The 16,354-nt window shown below is 44.8% G+C and overlaps 1 protein-coding gene across 4 annotated transcripts in view; it reads right to left on the reverse strand.

The window, feature by feature from the left end:
* Nucleotides 1–5,494: 5,494 nt before the first annotated feature.
* The window catches only part of LOC119161351 (high-affinity choline transporter 1), a 96,640-nt gene continuing 85,780 nt past the window's right edge, over nucleotides 5,495–16,354 (reverse strand). For all 4 annotated transcript variants that reach the window (XM_075879462.1, XM_075879460.1, XM_037413787.2 and 1 more), the window contains 2 exons: nucleotides 13,924–14,195; nucleotides 5,495–6,399 (listed from right to left, as the gene is read on the reverse strand). In XM_075879462.1, the coding sequence (XP_075735577.1) occupies nucleotides 5,937–6,399; nucleotides 13,924–14,195 (735 nt within the window). In that variant the 3' untranslated portion in view covers nucleotides 5,495–5,936. The remainder of the gene's footprint in view (nucleotides 6,400–13,923; nucleotides 14,196–16,354) is intronic.

The raw sequence follows: 16,354 nt of genomic DNA on the forward strand, positions 1-16,354 counted from the left end.
CAGCTAAAAGTTTAGCACATTGCTGTGCTCGTCCACAACGGCCACCGTGTATCTGTGCGAGATACGCACAGATACACGGTGACATCACGATGCGATGAACGTTACACAAGGGTTAATGCAAGAAATCGCACAAGATTCAAGCTCTTTGTCGAAAGATACATCAACGTGCGGGAAGGAAAGAACAAAGGAGCGTTTTTAAAGGGTAACAGATTAATCCTCCAACTGCCTAGCACGTTCTAATTTATTCGCCAAGATAAACACTGCTTTTACGAAGAAAGTTGTTCTTGCAAAATTGTTGGTCAAAAGAAAAAACAATACTGTTAAATTCAAGCAAAACCTTGTGACCTTTGATTTAGGCAAACGTGTCTATTTCCACCTCGTCGAGTTTTCGCAGTGCCCCATAGTCTAGCTATAATGGTCCGCGTTTACTTAATAGTTTATTTTGCACTTGAGCGTTTAATTAGGAACTTATACGTATTTATCTAATGCGTTATAATGACATCTATTGATGTATATTGTATTCTGGTTATGTGATTAGCGTCAAATGAGATGCATTCTTAAAGTGGACTAGATATTTTGGCTGTATGGAGCAGAAAAAAGCAAAAGCGATAAAGGTGATGGTTCTACCATCACACGTTTTCTCCTACAAAATATTGAGACGTTATAAGTTTGTTGCAAAAAGAAAAAGAAGAGCTCACTCTTTGGTAATTCGTTAGTCTTGTACGTGTTTTCTATTTTCGTCAGAAACTACCATAAAATCGCAATGTATTCATAACACGAGTAACAGGTGATGCTAATAAAATATACAAATTAAGGATAGAACCGCACAGCATCCGCCATGAGCGAAACTGCATAAGTTATTCTTGTAGTCTTATGCGAGTAACAGATGCACGTATACATTACTGCATAATATGTGACAGTTTAATGTACACGCAAGATCTTGTACGCAGGGACTACGCGTCGTTCTGGCCGGCGGTAAACGCGCGCAGTGGCAGCATAGCTCCTATATTGGGAATCTAGCATTGCATTACAATTCGTGTTAAATTATTTCAGCTGGGAAACTTAAGCTAAAGCCCCGAAATCACCACGAAGGGCCGTGTACATCGGTGTGATTATTCATACTGGCGTTTCGTTAACTGTGATCGTAAGGATTTGGCCCTGTAACAGCTGGGTTTTCCCGTGAACGCCAAGGCGTTGGACAACGGAGCAGTGAAATTCCCTGCAAGTAACTGCTCGCATTGACTTTCCAAAAAGTCTTTCTAACCAGCTGCACTGTTGCTGCATGTGATAGGCCTTGACATAATCGCGTCGAGACGCTGCTAGAATGTGGCTTTTCTGTACGGATCGATTAGTAGGCTTTTAAGGTGCGGGGTTGACGCGTGAACATATAAGCATGTACAAATGACATTTGCCCTTATTAAGTGAACAAAAAAAAAAAAGGAATGTCGCCGCATATCCTGATTGAAAGGCTTTCTGGTAGCTTTCGAATTGCGTCTGATAAACTTATACGTATACGTATGTTTCCTTTGTCTTTTTTTAAAAGCAGTGAGAGTAACACCAACAAAATACATTGGCGAACTTGAGTTACCCGTAGGCTGACACTATAGGTTATATTTCACGTATCGAGCAATATATTTACGCGTCTGTAAGGGCACTGTTCACGTTTGCAGGAGATATTGTTCTTGGACAGTTTTCGGCAACATATGGCGAAAAAAAAAATCCCGGTAACTTACTCTCGCCCCGGGAAAGCACGTGCCGGATGAGACAACCTTCTACTGATCGGTGTTCCCGCTTATTTTATACTGAACTGCAACAAACGGTGGTTTAGGCTTCCGGAAACCGGCGCTAAGCATCGCACCGAGACGAAGTGACGGTGGTTCGTACTGTTTGCGAGAACTCGCACCAAGAGACGGGCGTATAACCTCGAACCATCCCGTGCCACTTTCAACTTGATTTTCAGCCTTACGTATAGAGACACGTAATTGCACTTAAAGAATATTGAAAACATGGCTGCACACGTTGTCTTGATTTTCTTTGGTGCGATGGTATAATACACGATGTGGCTTGATTGTCAACAGCTAAAGAGGTTGGTTCACAACAGGTAACACCTGACACGGCTTACAGCGACACAACGAATTAACAATACAATCCAAGCACGGCTTACACCAATGAAGGAAAATTGTATAATAACGCCTATAGATACGTCAAGCATTAACATCAACCAACGCCTAAGCTGCTACGGCCTAGATAAGTTTTGTCTCGAAACAACGAGGGGACCGTCATTCTTGCCTTCTCACAGTCCCAGAAAAGATTCCGCTACAGGCGAGTGCATCCTTGAACAAAGTGTATAAGTACGAGGGCTCTGTGAATATGCGAAAATATTGCTCAGCAATCAAGTCTCTAACAGGTTCAAAAAGCAGTGACGGTAAATAATACATATGTACATATATATAAGTTACTCTCAGCACCTGCAACACATTGTTTTGCTCGTACAACTAACACATTCAAACAGCCGAACACAGCACGCTACAGGGCAGTGTGCTGAATACAACGTTTTTGGTTTCGCGTACGAAGATGAATGCGAAGTGCAAAATAATATATTTAAGGACTGTAATAATCCTATTTACTGTTCAAGAAGCCACACAACTAAACAGGGTGGGCAGGCATGCAAACAATAGGCAATTTCACAGAAATGTCATGTCACGACACAACAATAAAAAAAAAACATGAATGTTTGCGGCGAGTAGTGAGTGGCACTCTTTTGATCCTCGAACATCACAAAGTAGGCAAATGCGTTTGTCGTGACCTCAACTCAAGCGGTCGAAATCCGGCGGGTATGAAACCTCCCGTGTGTTGTCTATTGTCCTAGACAGAACCTGAAAAGTGAACATCAACGCTTGCGACATAATTCAGCATTTATTAGTATCCAAGATGTCCACTGTTACTTCTTCCAGTCGTTATTTCAATTAATAGGCTGACGCGTGACAGATCGCAATTAGTAAGCATACAGCGTGTGCACTGCAGGAATTTGCGTAAATGCCACCAAAGTTTTTAGTTTGCGCTCCGTCTGCATGGGGTGGCTCGCATACGCTCTTTTGATTTGATGTGCGTCGTAGACGCTTTCTACTTCTGACTATGCAGAATAAATTCAAGAGTAAGGTCCAAAAAGGGCATATTAGTCTACTGCACGAGTGTTGTGTAACATCCCAGGTTTCGCCGTGTACGACGGAGGTGGTGCAGCTTTCGACTGCCGAAATGCAGCTGCCTTTTCACGACTACACGTTCTCCCAGTTCATCGTAAATGCTTTGCTACTGTGTAGTATAGGATTGTCCAGACCCTGTGCCATCAGGCATTTTGGACGTAGCTCAAACCACGCCCGTGATTATTGATTGTCACCGAACAAGACAAACGAAGACAAAAGGAAACATGTGTATGTATATATATATATATATATCTATATATCACTCCAAAGAAGGGTACCACGATCACAGTGCACTTTAAACTTGATTGTCATCGCGCTGACAACATTGAGTTATCGACCACAACAAGTATTGGGTATAGCTTCCCCGCGATAAACGTTCCCAAAAAATACCGACGCCTCTATGCTGACGCGCTGTATAACGTGATTGTCACAACATGTCTGCTTTGACGCTGCCACCTCGCGGTGCGTCTCGCAGATGTCAATACTCTGCAGAACAGAAGCCACTCTGCTGCGCGCCGGGTGTGCAGGAGCCGGTAGTGCACGTCGCTTGCACGGGAGAAAAGAAGAGAGGAAGAAAGATCTTTCCATATGGCAATAGTTATGTGGTATAACGATATCTAGCTACTGCAGACATAGGGAGTGCTAAAGGGCCACCGTTCATAGTAGCAGTCGACATAGTTAATGTCCCGGCTTTTATAGCGCTGCCTACTACGGCATTAATTTTGCCTATCGGCGATTACAACACGGTTCAGACAATGGGCGCCTGGACTCCCGAGGTGTGGACACGAGCTAGACATCAGTGGCTGCATGCTATGAAACACAAGAAAGGGGTCCACCTTTAGCCCTCCTCAACCTGCAATGTGTCCCGTGCTGCTGCACGTGCAACTGAGTTGGTATAGTATACCGTCCGGCTACGTTGGGTTAGCTGGTATAACTAATTGATGCGAGCAGAGTGGAAGAGAGCAGCGTAAAGGGAAGACAACAATAAATAGACACGGGGGAAAACTCTACTTGTAACCTGAAATGCGTCTCACCCTTCCCATGCGTTATAGCATGCATAAAATCGAGCATCAAGTATAGCTTCCCGTTAATGCAGTCGGATTCGATCAAATTGGAAGCAAATGAAAACTCCACTTAGCGCAGTAATTACCCACATGACTCGGAATTAATGTTCTCATTGCCACATTCGTTTGGCCTTTAGCGCGCAGCTGAAATACACCAAAGGTGATATACTACAAAATTTCGCAAGTATGAAAACAGAGGATTTGCTCATTTATCCTCGCACGACTATGTTTTTGTTACCCAAGTAACAGTATGTAATGAGCTTGACGTGTACTTACACTCAACACGAATAGGCCCCTTTCACCATGTCACATAGTAATTACGGCTACCAAAATAAGCGTGCCGACTTCAGCGCTGGAAGTAAATTGGGCTGGTGACTCCCGTTTCTGGCGCGAGCACATTTTGTGGATGGTAGAGCATATAACATTCAGGCGCCAACCAGGTGGCATTAAACTAACAAAAGACAGGAAATAAATCCTGCGAGAAACGAAGTATTCGGTGCGATAGACCTTATCGGCTGAAGTCAGCGACTCCAGGCTGTACATCACCTAACCTCATCAATTACAAGTCTTAGCGAGAGTGGTTTCGCTCTCACTTGTAATTGCTGGCTGTAGCCCTCGGTCACTAAAACAGTGTGTAATGGGACACAAAAGCAAGCACAAAATTAGGCTTGCCTTATGTGCAAGATTGCCTCATACGCTAATTTCGCGTCATCATAACGCTTTTAGTCATAAAAGTGTGTTTTTGAAAAGTCGAGAGCACGACGAATGTTTGATTAAAGAAAGCACGCTTGCAATGGCCCGGTCACGGGCATAGTATTACTGTTTTTACACGATGATCTTTCGCAACACTGGATAATGGCACGTACTTAGTAAAAACATTAGGTGAACGCTTAACGTTTGCTGCTAACGGACTTGTAAACATACCGCTAGCTTACGGATTGATTTGTCAGGATGCCTCAGCGTTGGTCGTACTAAAGTTCACTCGTGAAGCATGCCGTTCTATTGAAATGCTTGGAATGACCATACACACTCACCGTAGTTTAGCATTGCCGTCCTCAGCAGAGAGCTACCTATACTGCAATTACTTCATTTGGCTCATTGACGAAGCGCAAGACTGATCATCGTTTTGTGTCCTTTCGAATACTACGCTCACTTCAAGAGGACAGCTTGGTGATTTAGGGCAACCTAACGGATGAACACCAAGTCGTCTTTTCTGTAGTTCTGCCTGCACTAGAGCACGGCTGCGTTACCTATCCAATGTTCCTACCCATCGTTCCTACTAACTGCTATTTAAGCAACAACTTTTTTACCACGCATCTTCTCACTGTCAATGAGTGCCCTAAAATTCGTCATTTCCAGCGAGAGAACTGCTAGCGCAACAATATGTGACGTTACTCGCACGTTCGCTACACCAGCGCCATCTGAGAAGCGACTGAGGGCAGCTCCGTACCACAGTATGCGCCAGACGGCCAAATGGCGCGGACAGGACAAGCACGCACACACACGAGAAACACGGGCGAGACACGGGGAACGTGGGTGGCGATTGGGGGGCCGGCTCACGCGCGCCAGTGGACAGAGGAGAAGGGCCGGGCGACAGGGGAGCCGCCCGAAGCGGGGGCGAACTATAAGACCCGTGCGACTCCGGGGCTCGTCCGAACCCCTGCCAAGCCTAGAGCTTGGTAGTGTCTTCAGATGAGAGCGCGTCACCCCTGTCGCCCAGCGGTGGCGGCGGCGGCTGCGCTACAGTGGTAGAGAGCGGCCCGCCGCCAAACGGAGACAGCGGGTCGCCTCCAATGGCAGCGGATGGCTTGACCTGGAACCCCTCGACGTCTTCCTCGGGGTGCAGGTTTAGCGCCGGGTTGACGCGGCCGTTCATCTCGGTCTGGTAGCTTTTGACGAGGCCGCCCGCGTTGAGCACCGTCATCTCGCCCTCGTGGGGCTCCTGTACCTTCATGATGTCCTCCGGAATGTTGACGACGCAGTGGAACACGTCGAACCGCGCCGGAACTTTGCCGCTCTCGAAGAGCCAGCGCGTTAGCGACGAGATGCTGAGGATGCTCGCAAGGCTGGTCAGCATGGCAAGCGTTCGGAACGGGAAAAGCTGGCCGTCCTCCTCGTTGTAGAATGGGTACCTGGGCAGGTAAAAAGGGCACGTCGTTTCACAGGTATGCACAGTAAGCAAGAAACTTGCTCGCACTTCCTCGAAAAGTGCATTAAAAATTTAACAGTTTGGCGTGCAGTAGCAGACGTAATGATGCTGCTATAGTGAAGCTGCATCATTTAACAACCAAACACAGACATCATAAGGTAATTTCGAAAGACGGTAATTAAGCGTAACAGTTAGGAAACCAGTTTTGTGTCGCCGAGCAGTTTTGTGTCAATTTGTGTCGCGCACCAAATTTCGAATCGGTCTACTTCCATTCACACAAGGATGAAACACTCAGCTTGAACCTGACATAACTAGTGTATAAATCGGGCAGTCAGAGACAGCTGCTAACCTATCACAATTCTTAGTGAAAGAAATGTGAAGACCCTTAGACTTTTTTAATATTTCAATTCAATTGTTTTCTGTTACCCCAAGGTGCGCTTATCCTCGCAGAGAGCGCACACTCCAGCTGTTGGCACATGCGTCTGTTAGTCCGCGTCTTCACTTCGTTGCCATCCTCTTTGCAGCATATCTATTTTACTCGACTACCACCATATTGTGTAACCTGAAAAAACCAGCCACCTTTTACATACTGGACTTTTTGGACACAGACGACGCCAAGAAACCGTGGATATTTTAGCAAATGTACATCTTCGCTATTGATCTTTTCAACGTGGGCGCCGCCACCTTGCCTAGCGGACGGCTCCGTCCCTGGTCTAGCAACCTACTGGAGCATGCGAAGCTCCGCGTTTCTATGTGAGGTATTCGTACGGTTGTAGTTGCAGTCGGTCTTTTTTTTTTTCTGGCACGCTGCATTTCGTTTCATGGTGCAGTATAGGTAGGAAATGAGTCTGAGACGTCCTGAAATGTTTTTATTCATTCGGGGTCAAATATGATAATATGCGATGGCGTGAACTTATTGAAAGTGGTCGTTGTCATATGTTTACGGCACTCTTTTCTATTGAAAAAAACGTAAGACTATTTCGACCAGTTCCAGCAGGGGGAGCAAGTGCTGGCACTCTTTGAGAATACAATAGATTTTCTCCCCTGGGCTGTAATATTTAGGCTTGTTTTTAGACTCGCGGTTTGTTTATGCTGTCGTAGCAGCTACCGCCCGCACATGTGATCGTGCGTGAGCACGAAGTTGCGATCTCTTGGCGATGACGGCATTGGTTTGTTGCTCAAAAACTGTTGTCTATCTTTTGCAGGACTTTCAATTACAACTCAATACTCGATTGTTTGTCCCCCAGGTGCGGACAAAATTACAACTGTTTACTGGGAAGTGCTGGCAGTTAAGCTCAACGTTAACAGCAGTACTCGTGCTAATTAACGCCAGCAGGATTTCCGCTACTGACCATCTATCTCGGCTGCACGGAAACTCTCACTCAGAGAAAGTAGCTCTCACTCAGGTCAGCATTTATTGCTACTTCACTCGAGTCATTCTGCTGCAAATGACAACGTATGCGTCGACCACGGTCAATGTAACTAGCGCCTGCCGACTGATCAGAGAGAAATGGTAAATCTAAGATCCCACCACCCCTAAGGCTAGAGGATAATGCTGATCGTCACGTCATTTTGCAGTCATGAGCGCGATAAGCTTACGGACACGAAATGATATTCATTTGACGGGTACCTGTGCTAACAAAACTACCAAAAATTTGTCGTAAAAAGAAAAAAAAATTGGCAAATCCTATGGGAATCGATGATGTGCGAAGCACAAATTAGGAATGTTGATATGTCCCGTGAAAATCAGCACAACGTTACGAGGTGGACATAAATTATGTCATACATGACTTCCACGTCATGATTATCATGTTTGAACGTGTAATTTACCTTCGTCGTCTATTCACGTCACGTGATAACAATTTTTATATATGTGGAGCTAGCGAAACGGTCGCGAGCGTGCTATGAGCGAAGCATGCACTCGTGTTTCGCATGACACGCATCATAATTATCGTGTTTGGACGTGTCATTTACCTTCGTCGTCTATTCACGTCACGTGATACAGTTTGGTATAAACGAAGCTAGCTAAACGGCCGCGAACTCATCATGAGCGTATTATGCTGTCACGTTTACATCACACGTTTGTAATGATTATCATGTTCGCACCAGTCTTATACATTCGTCGTCTATTCATGTCACGTGATCGTGAATTTGAAATATGTTGAGCTAGCGAAACGGCGTGAGCGCGCTATGAGCGTAGCATGTAGCTATGTCTTTTACATGACACGCATATCATGATTATCATGCTTGGACGTGTCATTTACCTTCGTCGTCCATTCACGTCACGTAATACCAAATTTGGTGTATGTGAAGCTAGCGAAACCGCCGCGAATGCATTATGAGCGTGGTATGTTGTCATGTTCTTACATCACACGCTTGTCATGATTATCATGTTTGCAACAGCCTTATTGGCAGTGTTCATAGATTGTCGCGCTGTCTAGCGGAATCCAGGAGCGTACTCTCGAGGATGATCAGTAGGCAGACGCTCCCAACGCTCCCTTGTTCGGCAGTTCTAGCCTCAGTGTTAACCCGTTAGCGAAAAGCGAACACAAACCACTTTGTATGTTTCGTGCATCAGTGAATCTACCGGACCGTTCATGACACGACAAATCTGATTCGTTCTTGCGAGACGCGAAGTTTTCGTGAAAATACGTGGCAACTCGCGGTTTCGATTATAGCCCGCAGATAACACATATCAGCTTCGAGAGATTTTCTGCAGCCACGTTGGATTGTTAAATGTTATCGGGTGACCTTTGCAGTTGAAACTCACATTGTTTTACGTGCGTGCAGCATTCGTCAGTGCTTCTGTAGTGCACGAATCCCATAACATTCATTTCACGCGGAAAGTATAGCGCATGTTCGCGATTTGCGTTTCCAAACCTTAGCCTACGCTGCACCGCTTGATTTTTTTTATTTTCGTTGATAGATGGAAGCACACTGCAAGCGATTTCATTTTTGCCTGGTATCGAAGCGGATTGCTTTCTCTCCCCCCCCCCCCCCCCCCCAAATAAACGTATTGAGTGACGCTGTGTTGGTGTTGTGCGTGGTGAATGACGCGTTGGTGGTGCTATCGAAATGGTTCGTCGGAAAGAATTCCTCAGATTACTTTCAGCTGTGATGTTCAAAGAAACCCTTTTGACGCCCAGGATTTTTCACTGGACGTATAGATGGTTGTAAAGGTGCTGAGAGTGACAGCGACGATGAACGATCAGTGCACGAGCAGCGAGTTGCACTTCACGCGTCATTTTGCGTTAATGTTTTTTCACACTCGTAAGCCACTTCCATTGCGTTTATTGTATAATTTCCTTCAGCGGCAAAGTCAAAATAAATGTATAGTTTTTCTTGTGCATTGCATGTAGCCCAATTACAGTGTGGACATTACAAAGCGCCACATGCCACCAACACGCTCGAGCTCGACCAGCCAAGCGAAATGGTTAGAGCAATGAAATATGCAGTTACGACCACAGTTCACGCTAACTTTTCTTGCACTTCACCGGCGCCGTCCGAACGACGTAGTTCTCTGAGGAATTTTAACAATTTTGACGTTGCGGATTACGTACGCATTAATTCGTTTCGATATTCTTGTTTTGAATGCGCTGATGGAACCTGCAACATCCGAGTGCAGCGAATTGCACACTGTTAGAGTCTGATTATGGCATTGACACAAACGCTACATGATGTGAAATTAAATGCTGGTGTTTCGTTAAAGAAGCAACTCCGTGGTGCTTACAGCGCAACTATTGACGACAGCTTATTGTGTTGGCAAACCATCACGTTGAACATTCGGTCCTGTGCCACCGCGACGGCGCGCTACTCGCACCAGTCATATACGTTTGTCATGCATCCACGCCCTAAACGAAATTTGGTAATTGTGAAGCTAGCGAAATGACGGTGGTCGCACCATGAGCGTGGCGTGCAGTGCTGACTCATGATTATGTGACTTGCATGTCATGATATCCACGTGGGGGTCTGTCACTTGTGTTCGCCATGCAGTCATGTCATACAATATCACTTTTGCAACATGTCATGTGAGCCGAACCACCACAAGCGCAGCAAGACCATGAAATGTAATTCATAACATTCATGACATACATATCATAATTTTCATGTTATGACTAGTCACTTATGCTCGTCATGAAGTCATGTTATGCCATACCAAGTGTGGTATCAATACTATTGCTGAAACGGCCAGGAGAGCCAAAAGTCGTAGGCGGATAGATAGATAGATAGATAGATAGATAGATAGATAGATAGATAGATAGATAGATAGATAGATAGATAGATAGATAGATAGATAGATAGATAGATAGATAGATAGATAGATAGATAGATAGATAGATAGATACGCTCAAAGTCACCGAAGTTCACTAAGAAATGCTAAGTATTTAAAAACAGGAAAGCGTTGCAGTTTCACTAACAGGCACAATTTCTCTTCCTCACATTTAATGTATACATTGTTCTACTAAAGTATGTGTTGATGGCATTTCAAGTAATTTATCAGCGGAAAAATAGTTCACAGTCCCATCATAGCTTCAGCTTTCATGAAATAGAAACGTGCCAAATGCTGAAAGGCAGTTGTAACAGCTAATATTCTCGTTTTATGCATGAAGTATAGAGAAGAGTCGGCAACAATGCAACCGGCTTCATGCAACACGTCCTTGCATGTATATACCTTTTAACTGTATTTGGAGTCATGCAACTGTGTTACGCGCGTACAGAGGTGCTGTATTTCATTGCAGAAATTAAGGTTTATTGATTGATTGATTTATTTATTGGTGGGGTTTAACGTCCCAAAACCACGATATGATTATGAGAGACGCCGTAGAGGAGGGCTCCGGAAATTTCGACCACCTGGGGTTCTTTAACGTGCACTAAAATCTGAGCACACGGGCCTACAACATTTCCGCCTCCATCAGAAATGCAGCCGCCGCAGCCAGGATTCGACCCCGCGACCTGCGGGTCAGCAGCCGAGTGCCTTAGCCACTAGACCGCCGCGGGTCACTTCTTTCATCGTCAGAAATTAAGGTTAGCTCACGCATAGGAGATGCGCCTTATATGCTCAGGTGGCTAGTGAAATTCAATACAAATGTTCATTGAGAAGAGCAATCATAGAAACAAGCCGAATTTATCGCACAGCATTCATGAGTTTTTTTTCAATTTACCATGTACACTCAAAAATAAAAAAAAAGTAGAAAAAAGTTTGTAACCGCACCATTCACTACTCCGTAGTCAAAATTACTACGTGTCGCTAACGTTTCACTTTACAGTAAATATGTATGAGATGTAGTAAACGTTGTCATTAGAATCTAATGTGTCAGAGTAAGTGAAAGTTATTACTTGCGTACTTGATGGTTAGTAAGTTGTACTAGCTCATGTGACCCAGATTTGGGTGCACGTTAAAGAACCCCAGGTGGTCGAAATTTCCGGAGCCCTCCACTACGGCGTCTCTCATAATCATATGGTGGTTTTGGGACGGTAAACCCCACATATCTATCTATCTAGCTCATCTGGCCGTATTATCTTGTGCTATACATATAAAAGTTATGTGCTATCAGCGATAAAAGGAAACCCGAACAGCAGCAAGCCTTCGCAATGGTATAGTGCGCGCCAACACATATCCCCATCGACAGGCACGCATATATGCACAGAGCTGCTGAACAGGATGCGCGCGCCTGTCATTTGTGATCACTGAACGGCGCGCACTATACCTTGGCAAATGCTTGCCACTGTGTTTCATTTGACGCCTATATTACAGTCGATTGCGGTTTGAAGGTTATCGGGCGAGCGTCGACCAAGAAGAGCAGTGCAAAGTGCCTGAATGCTCTTTCGAGGAGTTTCGGTTTGCTGTTACATCTTGGAATCACTTTCTTCTGAGGATGTGTAAACGGCGCAGTGCCAAGCTCCAGATTTACCACATCATTACCAGCAATATTGTTGTCGTTCGCGAACTCAGAGCCCCCCCCCCCCCCCCCCACACACACACAAAAAACACACTTGATCGCAACGAATGGAAACTTTAAAGTACATAGAAAGGGTGCAGAATTTGTCGTAGGGGTCACTGTTGTAGCTTTAAACAGCCGCCGAGGGAGAGAAGAATCAGCAGTCTTCATTTTCACTGCTTCGAAACATGCCGCTGGGTCCCTAGGTAGCAAGGCCAGTCGACACTGACGCGATCATTTCCATATCACACTCGACTGTATACATACACGTTGTCAGCGAAGGCGGTTAATCAATACCAGAGAGCATTAGTGAACAAGAAGCACCGGAATTTTTTTCTCTGTGCACTGTTACAGGAGAGAAACTATTGCTCGTTTCGGGGTTGCTCAGCACTGCAAACATTGTGCGAACACAGTGCAAGCAATGCCATTTTACTCATCAAACGCACATATTCAGTCGACCTATCTCATAGGTACAAATTTGTTTCCGCGAGCGACCATTAAAGATGTGTAATGGAATGGAATGAAAAAACTTTATTTTATTAAGATGTGTAATTATTTCATTATTAATCATCGAATGTGACCAGCTTTCTACACTGCCGGCATTATTAAAAGACGAGTGTGTTGACTGTGCAGAATCTGTTTAGGAAACAACATAATGCTAGGGCGTAGCCTATCGGTATGAGTTTTTAAGTATTACTATATGAACCCTTACTGGGTCGGTCACCTGCCATCCTTTAACTCTCCACGAATAATCTGCGCCATGTGCTTGCACGACACCGATAAAGTGAAACGCCCGTAGAGGTTTGTCGTGCCGCAGTGCACTGTAGCATATACAACATATAAGCACACCCTAAGGAAAAGAATATATATGTGCTACGCCTTTCAGCTAGTGCTGACTTGGTTTGTGTACAACTCTCATTAAAGAGACACGTAGACTCTCTCTTAAGCCCCACGACTCTACAAGGAGAGTACAACGATCCAAAAACAGAGTTCACATGTGTCTTTAAGGAGAGTTATACACGATGCAAGCCTGCAGGACTAGCAAAAAAGAGGCAAATAACTTTTCTTATTTATTAAATTATTTATTTGGAACATTACCCGCAGCGCCATCTTAGGCAATATTGAGGGGGGCACAGTGCCTCATAGAATGAATCCGCAGTCTTGCGGCCAACTAAATCAGCTAGTAGCATATTCCATTCGACAATGGCTTGCGGAAAAAAAAAAGAATGCCTAAACAGATCCGTTCTGGGGTTGAATGGCCGTACTTTAAATTTGTGGTCATGACGAGAAGAATGATATTGCACTGGCTTTAAAATTCTGAAGGATTAATGCCTGTTTTCTTGTTATAGATTGAATAAAATAGTTTCAATCTTAAATTACGTCGTCAATCTTGTAAGTATTGCCAATTGAGTTCTCCTTTCATACATTGGGAGCTTTGAGAACATTGGTAGAGTGTAGAACAGGGGCATGCCTAAAGAATTTAATGTCAGACGCCAACTTCGCGATGCTGTTGCAACGTACCGTGCTTGTGACGCCGCAGGTGCTTGCACTATTCAGTTTTCCCATACCTGATAACGGCTGGGAGACCAATGATGTCTTCCCCTCCTAATCCGCGGAGGAGTAGGCCGATGATGTAGGCGCCGAGGGATCCGTAAGTGTTGCAGTGGTGTTTTATGTATACAACGCAGACGAGCTGCGGAAAGAGGATGACGAAGACGAGGTCCGAGGATAGGTACCAGAGACCGTAGATGGACTTGACGGTCAGTGCCATGGCGGTGGCCATGGCGCCAACAAACAGTATGGCGACTCGCATCACCCAGATGACCTCCCGCTCGGAGGCCTGAAAAAAAAAAACGCGAAAACAACGACATTTCTCAGTCAATTATTCGGTGTACTTGACACATACAAGTGTCGGGCCACGTGTGGCTTCGAGCTCGCCGAGAGCTCAAAGCATTATTATTATTATTATTATTATTATTATTATTATTATTATTATTATTATTATTATTATTATTATTAGCCTTACCATAAATGGAACTTCAAACATGTACGCTTTGCTATCTTGCCTTTCTCCACCAGCTAAATATTATGGCATAAATAATAAACTGTTAATGTCTAGATCACTATGGAAGCTGCGCTCACGCACGTGTCATGTGCATGTATGAAGTCACCTTCGCTCGTTTAGTGGACGCACAACTGGACGTAGCACATTGCCCTGCTTGTAATTGTTATTCATGCAGCTCCGTGTTTAAAAATGCCCTGCTTGTCATTGTTATTCTCGCAGCTCCGTGTTTAAAAATGCCCTGCTTGTCATTGTTATTCATGCAGCTCCGTGTTTCAAAATGCCCTGCTTGTCATTGTTATTCATGCAGCTCCGTGTTTAATCTAATTGGCGCTACGTAGCGTAAGTCGCCAAAAAGTCGCTCACTACTGCAACATGAACGGTACTGCGAGACTGTAACACTGGACCCTCAAATCGGCAGCAGGTTAACTGTTTTGTTATTTCTTTTACAGCGGAGCTGCCATGGGGGCTCGAGGCTAGTTGTGTGTCGCAAATAGAAAATTACCATCATCGCAAACCGGAACGCTCTCAGTCACCCCCCCCCCCCCCCCCAGGCACTCTGTACCGATGGTTAAAGGGACCCTGAGAGGGTTTTTTTCTCGTCAGCATTCTACACCACTGGAGTGCATGTACTGCTGAATAATGAGAAAAACGCAACAAGAATGATCGAAATTGGTGCACGGCATTGAAAGTTTTTCGTCTTTAAACTTCGAAACTTGTGCAAACGATGAAAAAAAAAATTTCCTTTCGCATTTTACTCTCCCACTGACGTCAAAGGCCTGTTCGAATCACTGAACGCTTCTTACAAAGACGTAGAGAAAGACTCGCCTCCTGGTGACACTTGTGCTGTGCACCTAGAGCATCGCTTAGAAATCGCCTTCAAGATTTCAGACTTAAGAACAAATTCCTTGGTATTTCAGAAGTGTAAAGAGTGCGTTTATAATCTTTAGAGCGCAATAGTGGAGCGTAGCTGGAACTAAATGAATATTCTATGCGAGCTTCTCATGTCAACCCAATTAAAACGCTCAGCCAATGTCCTCAATCTCTCTTGATAAAACGTCACTTGCGCTCACACACAAAAAAAGTGCCGTTGTGGGTCAGTCTCGTCAGGAACGCATGTGACATGTCCGTTGAAATAAAAGTATGACAGTACTGCTGTCGCGTTGCCACTTGCGCCATAATATTGGTGCATTGTACAGTTCCAGAAGAAGCGATTAAAACGGATCACTTTATTTGTGTCGCAGGGATCCTTTAACAAGAGAAGCTGAAATGAGCGGCCCCTGATCGGTGTTTGTCACACGCGTGTTTTCTAAACTTTCAGTGGACCACTGTGATAAGTAGTGGCATTTGCCCGATTCCTGTGGCACACGCGAGCTATAGTTTTTTTTTCCGGCAGTGATCTTATGCTCAAGGTTGGCCATGGGTCGTAGATAGAACGTTACATGAGAAAATGGCATGTGCTCAATCACCACTTTGTATGGATGACTCATCAGAGAAGTCTAAACGGACGGCTTCTAAAGGTATAGTATAGTATTGAAAAGTATAGTAACTAGTGGGAAGAACAGGAGTGAGAGAGTAAAAGCCAAGCCAAGCCATGGCTTGACCACCTCGGTGCCCACCATCCTTGGTGTGAGCCAGTCTTGCGCGACTTAACGCAAGCTGCACGAACCTTTTCTTCTTATTTTTTTTGCCGTTCACAGCTATACGTTTTCAGTTAGTTGCTGCAGGGATTTACTATGCGCACATTTCAGCTAAGTAATTTGGTCTGCATGAAAAATGGGCTAATTGTCATCGGTGAGACATGAAAATAAAAGAATGGAACTTTGTACCTTCCCACGCCTGCCCACGCCAACATCACAAGCAGGCTTAGGTCGGCGAATTCACTCATGAATCGACTCACTCAGACTCAGATCGAGCCACGAGTCTCAGTATGATTG

The sequence above is a fragment of the Rhipicephalus microplus genome, chromosome X (assembly GCF_043290135.1).
Source record: "Rhipicephalus microplus isolate Deutch F79 chromosome X, USDA_Rmic, whole genome shotgun sequence".
In the NCBI taxonomy this organism is placed as follows: Eukaryota; Metazoa; Arthropoda; class Arachnida; order Ixodida; family Ixodidae; genus Rhipicephalus; species Rhipicephalus microplus.